Here is an 11,218-nt window from a genome sequence, read left to right as displayed (position 1 = left end):
GCATGTGGAGTAAGCGGTGGCATGTCCTGGTTTTGTAAGGCTGGAGACAAGCAGGGTACACTACAGACTGGTGCAAACAATGGTGCTCTTTTGTTTTGAACCCTGGTTCAATGCTAGGTTAGGGGCTCGGGGGGCAGAAGAGGGCAACACCACCTCCACTGTCTCCATCACCTGCGGACATGGGTGCCTTCAGGGACAAGTCCCATTCCTCCATTTCCAGAGACTACAAGTTCTCTTTTTTTGCCTGGATGCCGTGTAAGTTGATGACCAAGGTCACTTTCAGAAGCTGTACCCTTTTCCTCCTTGCTGTCTTTTTGCAGTATTGCACACTGCGAAGAACTGGGGGTGAGTGACTTTTTCTCTGGTGGCTGAGGACAAGACAGTTTGCAGCAGTGGATATGCTGGTGCGTTGGGATTTTCGCTATTGCTTGGCGACAGCTGAAATAAAAATAATGAGTCAGACTCTGAAGCCGAACAGATGGTAAAGCGTTTTCCCCTCGCCGGCATGAACTAAGGTGGCTTGAAGAGGAGTGGAGGGCTGGAAGGCGGATCTGAGCTGCAGCGTGGGACATCATCCAAGTGAGCGGGCTGCATCCGGAGCGCGGGCTCCGAGGGGCTGGCTCCTTCACCGCGATGGCCACGTGTGTCTGCAGGAGGCCACTGTGTCCCCGCGTGTGGGGGCGGTGCGTGCAAATGCATACCAGTCTCAGCCCTGTTACTGGGCGCCTCGTGCTCCTTTCTTGCAAATAAATCTGTTGTTTGGCCCCCATCCGGTAACTGTTTCCACTGCTCACTGGCAGGTTCCTGCTGCTTCTGCGCCCAGAGCCTGGGCTAGGCGCCTGGCAGGGACCGCTGGACCCTCTCCTCGCGGCTATAGGAAAGTGGCAGGCGATTCCCTAGCAGCCGCCCAGATCCTGCAAGCCAGACAGAGCGATCGGATGCATTTTCACCATCTCCTGCATCCGGAAGGAGTACGGAAGTTAGTCTGGTATGGCCACACGCAGCTGATGCTGGAGCTCCTGAGGGGAGGCAGGGAGGGAAAAGAGTATTTCCTGCAGGCAAAAGGCAAAAGCACAGTAGTGACCATCCCCTCCTTCTCTGCTGGGAGAAGGCAGTTACAGGCTGAAGGATGTAATTCAGCTTGCCCTCTCCCATTTGCAGGAAGAAAAGCCTACAAATGGCCTTGAAATCCCTCGTGGGGCGAGTTTCCAGGATACAGTGCAAAATTACTCCTCTCTCCAATTATTTGGAATTTTAAAAAGAAACAAAAACAGTTGGGGCTCTCTGTTCATTTCAATTTAGCTACAGAATATTTGTACTAAAAAAACCCTTCTTCTAATTCCTGCTTCTTTTTTTTTCTTTCCTATCATTGGCCCCAGTGTACCTGATACTTATACCAGTAGCAAAGGGCTGAAAGAGGTCATTGGAACCAGCTGAGGGCCTTGAAGTTAACACGAAGAAAAAAACCCCCAAAACCACAAACCCCTAAAACTCCCCAGATCTCTTGTTAGAACATGACCTGTAGGAGCTTCATTAATCAACACAACTTTGTAGCCAACACAGGGCTTTGCATTTAACACCACTAACCCTTGCCAGAAGATATCTTACCCGTTTCCTCGCAGGATACTCTGCGCATGCCGTCTCGCCTGGCCTAACACCAACACCTCTTTGGCACTCAGCAAAGCTGTGCTCTGACATGAGGGAATGCCCTAGCAAAGTAGGGCCAAGAAACACTTTTTTTTTTTTAAAGGAAAAGGTGTGACTAAACTCTAATTAGAAACCTTACTTGCAACCACTGGCCCTTGAGCTGTGTCATCTAAACCCAGTGACAAATGCCAGGCGGTCCACACTAGCATGCCTGGCTGCAAAGTTTATGTACCCTTTAATGTATCTGCAAATGTGAAAACAACATGGGTTTCAGTTATGCAGCAGTTTTAGTGGCTGGGATATGTTTTCTGTTTGCTCCAGGTCCCTGGGCTCTGAAGTGAAAGCATCAAGCCGCCTGCGTCAGACAAGCTGCCAGAGGCTGGCTGAAGGGCTCACACCAGAGTAGCACTTCTCTGCCCTCCTGCTTAGGTTATGCCCTTTGCAAGGTAATCTGATGCTCCCCAGGCTGAAACTGAGAGGAGTGGTCAGACAAAAATACACAGATTTACACTGTGCCTCTAGTTCAACTGCACAGTGTGGTACGTATGGGATTTGGGGTTTCTAGCCAGTGTCTTTATCACTTAATCAAGAGCTGGTCAGGTAGTTGACTGTTTTCCTTTCCCCTTCAGCACCCACTGATGGCAGATGTTCCCTCACTGGGGGCTGTATTTCCAGGCTTGCTTCCTCTCTGGAGCAGCCACAGCTTCCTAGCCCTGCTACGGCCCTGCCAATAAATGAAGTTGTTGAAATATCCACCTTTTTTTTTTTTTTTTTTTAAGAACAGTCTCCTCTATTGTCAGTAGCTTGCCCTGGAGCTGAAAGTCCCGCCTCTCCCCTAACTGGAAGGGCTATGCTGCCATGCCCAGCAAAGAAAACTGCAGTTCAGAGCAGGAATGTGAGCACAGCCACTATCTAACACATCCTTCATCACCGAGTCTGGCAAGTAAAGCTGGCAGGCAGAGGCAGGGTGCAGCCAGGATCCAGCAGTGAGGGTGCTTTCCTCTACAGAAACCTCTGCCATAAACAGCTCTTGCATGGAAGAGCTGGCTGGGTTTTTTCCCTCCTGTGGGAATACTGCAAATCTTGGTTAGAGCTCAGACAACCTCTTATTAGGGAATGGACATAAGCAATTTATACGTTAGTCACAGCTGTCTTAGTAGGAAACAATTGGGCACATTGCTACTTACAACACAAACAGCCCAGAAGAGGCTTACGAAACAGAGCTTGCAAAAGCAAAAAAATACCTCCAAAACTCCTCGTTAGAAACAGTCTAGAGGATTGGGGTTTTTTTTAAAAACAATTTGGGAGGGGGAAGGAAAAAAATTCCACTAGAAAAAAAACCCAACTTGGTCTAGCTTAGAAAAATTCACACTTGTATTTTTATTTTGTGAAATTCTTGTTTCACAAAAGATTCCACAGCCATATTCCTAGGAATCGGAAATCCAGAGTAAGGTCTCCGGTGACTTTCCAAGTCCTTCAGACCTCTGGAGAAAAATGTTTGAGAGACGCGTAAGCCAGGGTTGTCGGTACAAGATGAGAACAAGCAGGCTGCAAGTGTTCCACCCACCCCTTCCCTTCACAGCGGTTTATCTGTGTGGCCTCACATGCTTCTACACAGCAGGCCTGCTGTTTTCCAAGAATAACCCATGTCTTCACTTAACAGCATGTTAAACGGGCCTGGTTTGCCCAGTCCTCTCCCAGCATCTCAGCTCAAGTATCATGTACAACTCATCTGTTTCGAGCACATCACTGTTAATACTCAGGCCTGAGGTGCAAACAGAGGGGACTGCATTTAGCCAGGGAAGGTTTAAGATCCCAGCTATACTTCCAGGCTGAGGTCCCAAGGCACACGCCCTGGATGCCAAATACACACTGTGCTTTGCCAGTTAGTTTCCACTATCGTTTCTCCCTGCTGAACACCAGCCTGAGTCTGACAGTGACTCATATCAGCTTAATCCTAGCTCCAGAGGCAGGAATAATTTTATCCCATCTGGAGCAACAACATAGCACCACAATCCAAATGTCTTAAGGCGTGAAGCAAAGAGCATCACATTCATGGGAAACCACCTAGAGGGTCAGCTAAGGACTGCATTCCCTGCAGCCCGAATTTTGCTTGAACACGAGAACAAGACAAGTCTGTTCCCTTGAAGACGTGGCAGAAATCTGTACACGATGGAAAGAAACAAGATCTGACAACACATCATTAAAAATCCACTAACAAGGAGTTTTGCTTTGTTTCTTTTTTTTATTGTTTTTAAATATAACTTTTTTTTTTTTTCTTTCCAGAAGTCATTATGTCTGACTCCATTAACATTCAGGTGAACAAGTGAAAGAACAACAGATGGGCATGATCTCGTAGCACAGGCACAGCCACCGGGAACAGGGCTTGCCTTTCTTTGTGGCAGCTGAACATTGCTCTCCCTCGCCCAGCATTCCCTCCCTCTCCATACCGGCATGGGCAATGGCTGGCGGCCGCTGTGGGACATTCCTGCTTCAAATGCAGCGAGAAGTCCAAGACAGGGCAGTGAAAGGCAGGCAGTTGTGGGATCACAGCACTCGGCCTCCCCTCTCGCGCTCAGCCAGGCTTTCCCCTGATGGTGCGGAGGGGCAGGCGGTAGCAGCAACGGTGGCATTACCAGACCATCTGCAAAAATCAGACCAGCCCCCGGCCGGATGGCAGCAGAGGGCATTTTGGGCCATTTCTGGTCACTTTAGGAGAAGCCCCTTGAGTGTGCACAATACTGCCATCGCAGCCCCCCTGAATTTCAGCAGAGTCACCCTATTTTGCAATCCACATTAGCTCCCCCACAGCTGTGCCCCCCTTCCCTTGAGGGGGGGGGCACGATTGCAGCAGCCACTGCTGCCAGCAAGCAACCTTTTTGCCTTCCCTCAGCACCATTCTGGATGCGTCCCCAGCCTGCCTGCAGGCTCCCCTCCCAGAGGCTGGAAAAACCCATGCTGTTGAAGCCTGGTTCACAAAGCATCCTGGTGTTAACTGGTTGTAAAACTGCAGCGGTTCATCACACTATGCACACTATGAGAAATGTTTATTAAATTGATTTTTGTTTCATTTCTTTAAAAAAAAGGCAGAAAGAAGTTAAACACACTGCTTTGTGGCATGCTCCACAGTATGAAAAAATCCCAAGCATTCAGTTAAGCTGTCAGCAGCTCTGTTTGACCTTTTGATGTGGTCTTTGAACTTAGACCTGGACAGGTGGCTCTCCTCTTCCCCACCAGCCTCTCTCCTCCTCCCTGCCTCAGCTCACAGCCATTTTCTCAGCTGTCACTAGCTCCAGGAGGATGCTTCCCTGGAGAGGGAGGGGTTTGTATTTACAGCACACGATTTCATCCTTTGTTTTTGGGAGCGTGGAGGGGAGCAGGACGGGGCCCCATGTTGCACACACGAATGCGCAGGTATGCAGGAGAGGGTCTGAGGTAGGGCAGGGGTCCTACCTAGTGTTTTTTCCCCCTTCACCTCAGCCAGCTTTGGGACCAACCAACTGGCAGAAGAGCCCTGTCACTTTTGGATCCTAGTGCTTGCAACAGGGCGAGTCCCCTCAGCCCTTCACTGCTCCCCCTCTAGTTTGTTTTAACTCAGGTCCAGCTTCACAGGAGGCTGGACTAGAAGAGACCCAAGTGGGTAGTTTTTGCTGTGAGGGTTTCTCAGCTACTTCATCGTTCTTAAGCATGATGGTTCCTCTCTGTCCCTCATCTCCTAGGGCTGACCCCTCCTGCTACAGCTGATGACCATTCCATCGAACATGGGGACTCCCAGCTAGTAAGTCTAAAGAAAGCATTACCCTCTCCCTGCAAAACTCCTTCTGCCCCCTCCCACAACCTTCCCAGCCGCTGGCTCTTCTTCTCCTGCAGCACCTTTCCGCCAGCAGCTGCAGGGACAGGAGGTGGCCCAGGGAGCTGCCTCTGGAGCTCCCCACAGTGACAAGCCACCTCTGAAATGAGTCAGAGAGCAAACTGCAGCCTGTGCGGCACATGGTCTGAGCAAACGTCCTGCTCTTCCTCCTCCCACAGCTCTCAGACTCCTTCTCAAAGTACCATTCTCCCAATTGCTCCTGCGTGGGACAGCCCAGACCCCTAAAGTTACAATGTCCAAGGACACACCTGACCTGCATTGAGATCCAGTCCGTCTTCAAACAGAGCTCCAGCTACATACACAGCATCAACTGAATACTGAACAATGTCAAAAATACGGTATAAGGAAAGAAAACAGAATTGAAGTGCTTAATGGCATACTTATACACATTTATCAACAGTCAACAAAAAAGGCAGCAAGTTACACATCCATTCTGTATGCTAACAATCCCGATGCACATATATGTAAACACACATGCTTGGTTGATGCATATACATATAGCCACATAACAGAGTAGATGACCGGAAGGAGCTACGCTGGGGAGCAGGGGAGGGGGTTACCTACTGCAAAACCTCATCTCGTTCTCGATGTGCACAACGTGGACATTCAGGGCAGTGTCGCTTTAAGGCTATTTCTAAGGCTGAATCTTTTCTTGTCCAACCTCTCAATCTGAAGTTCTGTTGAAGCACTTCCTCCTCTTACCTAGCACAATTTGATATATATATATATATTTACCTATATACTTTTTAAAGGCCCTATATACTAAAAGGCAGAAAAAGGAAACGGAGGAGTGGAAGGGGGGAAAAGCCTCCGAATGGATCAGTTTGCCCCAGTGCAGGAACTTCCTATCCTGTAGTGGTAAAGGCCATGGCAGCCACATGCAATGGACAAGGTACTAGTTTAAAATGATCGCGGGTCTCCCTCCCTATCTGATCTGAAGCTATTTGTTGCAACAAAGTGGGAGAGTGAAATACTTTAAGAAACAGAAATATTCCCGAAGTGGGGAAGGTGATCACTAGTTTCAACTCCTCCCCTTACCTGCTTCAAGGTGGCAAAGAGCCGAGAGATACTATCATTTCCAGCTCAAGTGCCTGTACGGCTAAGGAAAAGGCTTTGCTTAAAAATATATATCTATAGAACTATACATATAGATCATCTTTTTAGAACGCTCTGATTTTATTACATAGCTCCTGGGTCACTCTCCCCCTCTATCTACATGGTAACAGAGTGGCATACAACAGAAGCCACATACATCGAATTGGCAATCAAAGCTTACCAGGTCACAAGAAAGTGTTTCAACTGGTGCGATCTAAAATCCTGAACTCCCTTGCTTGGATAAGCTAATGTCTTGCTGTTGATGTAACTGGAAGGTCTTAAAAATAAACTTTTTTTTTTTTTTTTCCAAAATCAGGTTATGACAATTTCCTAGCAATGTTACAGTGTGCGACAATATGCTGTAAGTAAGGAAAATTTCATTGAACAAGAGAGTGATGCAAAGATGAAATTTTAAACATGTATGCATATGGCTGGGAACCCCCAAGCATCATCCTGCAATACATAAATGCAGGATTCCTAAGGTTAAGGATTTTTTTTTTTAAAAATTTTTCTTCTTTTTTCCAATATCATTTGTATGCAAGCATTAGCTTAAGAGTGGAAACTTAGCACAGAACTAGACTCTCTGAAAAACGTATGCCTATAAAGAAACATTGAAGGAGGTTAAAAAAGTGACTTAGTTTTCAGTTTGTTATATTTGAAAAACCATGACTAAAATTCACCCCCAGCCACTGACCCTTTAATGTAACGAATCAATGGAAATGAGCCAATTTATAAAGTTATAGCCCCAAGAAAAAAACCCCACAAAACCAAAAAGCCAAAACCATCCCCACTCTTCAGAGAGTAAAAAAATTTAAGCAAGACTTCTGTTAAGGATTGACCTAGCGATGCAAACAGGTCGGAGAGGAACAACGTGCCTGTGTTTCCCGCAGGACACATCCAGGCGACGGGAGCTGTTTCCTCTCCTCTCTCCCAGGCTTCGGGCAGTCAGCCAGGCTTCCCTACAGACAGCTTGGAAATGCCAGGGAGTTGGGGTGATGGTAGGAAAAGGTGAGTACAAATGAAGAAAAATGCTAAATTCTGCTTCAGCATCCAATTATGTGTATAAAAAAAGTCAGTGTTGAAAAAGAGAGTAAAAACCAAGGCAAAGTTTTCTGATAACAGGCTGCAGCCTTCTCCTCTGTACATCTTCCACCAACAGTATTTCTGAGTTACGGGGGGTGGGGAAGGGGGAGGAAGGACTCGATCTCCTGCTACAGCAGCTTTCCCCATCACACAAAACTGATGTGTAACTAACTCAGCCACAAGGATATGGGAAAGTTTTATTATTTAAAAAAAAAAAAAAAAAAAAAGTACTTCAAAATAAAAATGATAAGTACTGTATGGTAATATTGGAAGTATTTATATACATAGTTTTGTCTTTTGTTGAAATGTCTCCTGGTCACTTGGTGGCACTCGGGGTCCCCTCTAGCGCCGTCCGCCCTGCTCCCCCCTTCCCCTCCCTGGCTCTCACGGCTCAGTAGACGGAGCTGTTCCTTATGCCACAGCACAGCACCATGCTCAGGATCATTTCGAAGATCTGTCGGGAGACACAGGGGCACCAGTGAGGCGCCAACCAGTACAATCCAGGAGCTCCTCCCCCGTCCCAAGGTCCCCCATTCCACATAAACTCATGCCAGAGATAAGGGCAGAGATGCTATGGCTTCGCTGCTGTTTTCATTAGGAATCGGCCAATTCGAGATAAGATGATGTTCTCCCCTCTCTTGCTGGCAGCAGTGGTGGTACGTCGCAAGCCTCCCGACTGCCAGCTACGCAGCAAACGCTTCGAGACCCCTCCAGCATTACAGCCCAGCCTTTGCGCAGGTGCTGGGTTACCAGCCCACGCCACCCACCGCTTGCTGAGGTGCAAACCTACGGTGGCAAAGCAAGCAAATCCCTTCCCACTGCAGACCCCAGCGAACAAACACAGCTGCCTGAGAAACAAGCGGGTTTGGAGGCAGGAAGGAGGCTCGACGGTGCTCTGCCCTTCTGGATGGTGTTGCAGGTGCTCCTGCTTTACCGCACTCGCCGGGTGCCTGCCCTAACATCCCGACCCCCCGGGGGGATGACAAAGCCCTTGGTCTCGCCACGTCCCAGAGCAGCTGGGGTGCAGAGGGCTGGTGCTGCACGCCGAGCCACAGGGGCATCTGGAGGAGAGGGATGGATCCAGCCCAGCTGGAACGGGACCGGGGCACCCCAAGGCGGCTTTTCCCCATCCCACAACAGCAGGGCACCGCGCAATCACGCTTACCATGATCACGGCAACCACGATGGCAGCAATACCGATCAGGTACAGCTTCCCGGAGAAGAGCTCGTCGATTTTTTTGTGGCAGTTCGAGGACTGAAGCAGAGAAGCATGCTGGTCAGAGAGCCTGCTTTCCCCTCACCTGCCCTGGCACCCAGAAAGGTAGGTCTGCTCCCCCCGGGTCCCGCTCGCGGTCCTGGGTCCTGGATCTAGGACTTCCCACCAGACTTCACCCCTCTGCACCTGCCAGCCCCCTCAAGCAGGAACAGCAAAGGAAGAACCGATGGGAACCTCTGACATCCCTCTACACCATATCCAAATAAATGAAATCTCTACCCTTTATCTAATTCCCAATAAATCCCCAAATTTCCCTGGCAGCTGATTTTCCTCACAGGAGCTGCGCTGAGTGAAGAGCAGATGTGCCTACCTCCATAAAGTTTTTCACGTTGATGTCCTTCTTTGGGCAGAGGTCGTCTCTCCAGAGGGGAGTGATAGCTCCTATTGCATTATCGGGACCACAGCAGTCCAGCTACATGGAGAGAGGGAGGAAAAAAAACCCAACACACCGACAAAAAAACAGCATTAGCAGACAGTGAACACTCATGCAATGCTCTGCCCCCCATTAAATGTCCTTGAAGCCACCCAAGACCGAGGAGGCATCTTGGAGGGGGAAACAAGGGAGGGGGAATAACTCTCCAAATTTGTTTTTTTTCTTTCCATAGAACACAGCTGGTTCCTACAATAGTCCCAGACAGGGCTGGCATTGGTATCCTAGAGGAGAGTGAACCCAACTCTCTCCAGCAATTTTGTTTCCTGCTGAGCAGAGGAAGTATCGGGATTAGTTCCTCAGAGCAACATTTTTCTTCCATTGAATTTTACTTAAATCAGGGGTGCTGAGGTAAATGAAAAGCAACTTAATTAGAGCTCGGACCAGACTTCCCAGCACAGCATGAAGGACAGAATATTGAAGAGGGCACAACTCTGTTTCTTGACATGTAAGAACAGCAAACTTGACAGGCTAAGACCTGCATGTAGCATCATCTGCTTTAGACCCTGCTTTTCCCATTCATTTTCTTGACCCCCATTTTTAATTCTCCTTCCTCCCACATTCTCATTTCCTGTGGCTGCAAGAAGCTCCTATGGAGAGATTTCTACACAGGGCTTGGAAAGCAGGCAGCAAAATCCCACTGCTGAGAACACACTTGATACAGTTCGCTCCTAAGCATCAAAAAAATCCAGCGTTGCCTTCATTCCCTGCCTGAGGACTTGTAGTTCAAGTTACTGCCTCTGCCTCAGTGGGGAGGATCAGTCTGTGGGCAGCAACAGTCGCTCTTCACCACTTACCCAGTGACAAACCGCACGCAGAAGTTAACTGGGTGTAATTCGCAGCACGCAGGATGCTATCCGTCAGCGGCTGCTTTGGCCAACAGCATGTAGCCTAAGCAGCGCGAGCGGCAAGACCGCCGATGTCTTACCGTTTCATGAAAGGTCTTCACTACAGCTTTCCCGTTGTTCGTCTCCGATTCTGCCATGAGCGCCTGTTGAAACGCTTGATCGTAGAACTGCTTCACATCTTTGGCTATCTAGGAAAGACAGGGGAAAAACTCCCTTTCAGCCAGAGGAGGAGGAAACCCATCCAGCAGATGTGCCTGAAGGGGACAGGTTCCCTCTAATGACACTTGCAGGTAGATGAGCAGTTTTTAAACAGATTTAGACCCCATTTATTTGCACAGGTGCATGAAAAAAGGTCTGTCTTTCATAGGGCTCAAGTCCTTCCAGCCATAGCGTGTTAAGAGCGGCAAATAGTAAGAACCTTATCCACCAGCCAGCAGGTTCCAGCCAACACAATCCAAGTGCTCCGCGAGCTCTCTCTAGCAGGCAAAGACAGCCAAGCCCCGGAGGGTGAACCACAAGATCCGAGATAGCCTTCAGCCCACATAGAGTTGCTGTTGGGCTCAAGAATGCAGAAACAGCTTGCTCTGAACCATCCAACACACGGAGACAAAACAAGCAGGCAACACGTTTCCCACCGAGGCCGCAGAGACAGGACATGCTGGGGAAGTCAGGAGGAGGTGGGGTGCGCAAGCGAGGCCGTCTGTAGGCATGGGTACACCTTGGCTTACTGTCTGGCCTGGAGGGGATGGCAGGAATTTGGGAGAGATTGCACGCTAAAGCCTAGCGAGGCGGTTCATTTGGGTCAGGAAGCTTAGGTGCTTTTAGATGGATATCAAACTCTGGCTGGGTCCCTACCTGGAGCTGGGTACCCCCATCATGTAAATGGTTATATGAGAAGTCTCATCCGTACTCTAGCCCTGCCACCTGGGCTGGTAAACTGCAGCCACCCACGGGGGTCTGCTCCACAA

The 11,218-nt window shown here is 48.9% G+C and overlaps 1 protein-coding gene across 2 annotated transcripts in view; it reads right to left on the bottom strand.

Moving 5' to 3' along the window:
- Positions 1 to 4,677: 4,677 nt before the first annotated feature.
- CD81 (CD81 molecule) overlaps positions 4,678 to 11,218 on the bottom strand; it is a 44,727-nt gene continuing 38,186 nt past the window's right edge. For both annotated transcript variants that reach the window (XM_041128955.1, XM_030038153.2), the window contains 4 exons: positions 10,331 to 10,438; positions 9,283 to 9,384; positions 8,862 to 8,951; positions 4,678 to 8,150 (listed from right to left, as the gene is read on the bottom strand). In XM_041128955.1, coding sequence (XP_040984889.1) covers positions 8,088 to 8,150; positions 8,862 to 8,951; positions 9,283 to 9,384; positions 10,331 to 10,438 — 363 coding nt within the window. In that variant the 3' untranslated portion in view covers positions 4,678 to 8,087. The remainder of the gene's footprint in view (positions 8,151 to 8,861; positions 8,952 to 9,282; positions 9,385 to 10,330; positions 10,439 to 11,218) is intronic.

The sequence above is a fragment of the Aquila chrysaetos genome, chromosome 16 (genome assembly GCF_900496995.4).
Source record: "Aquila chrysaetos chrysaetos chromosome 16, bAquChr1.4, whole genome shotgun sequence".
NCBI lineage: Eukaryota > Metazoa > Chordata > Aves > Accipitriformes > Accipitridae > Aquila > Aquila chrysaetos.
The sequence above is the reverse complement of the archived record's forward strand: the minus strand, read 5'-3'. Positions and strand labels throughout refer to the sequence as shown.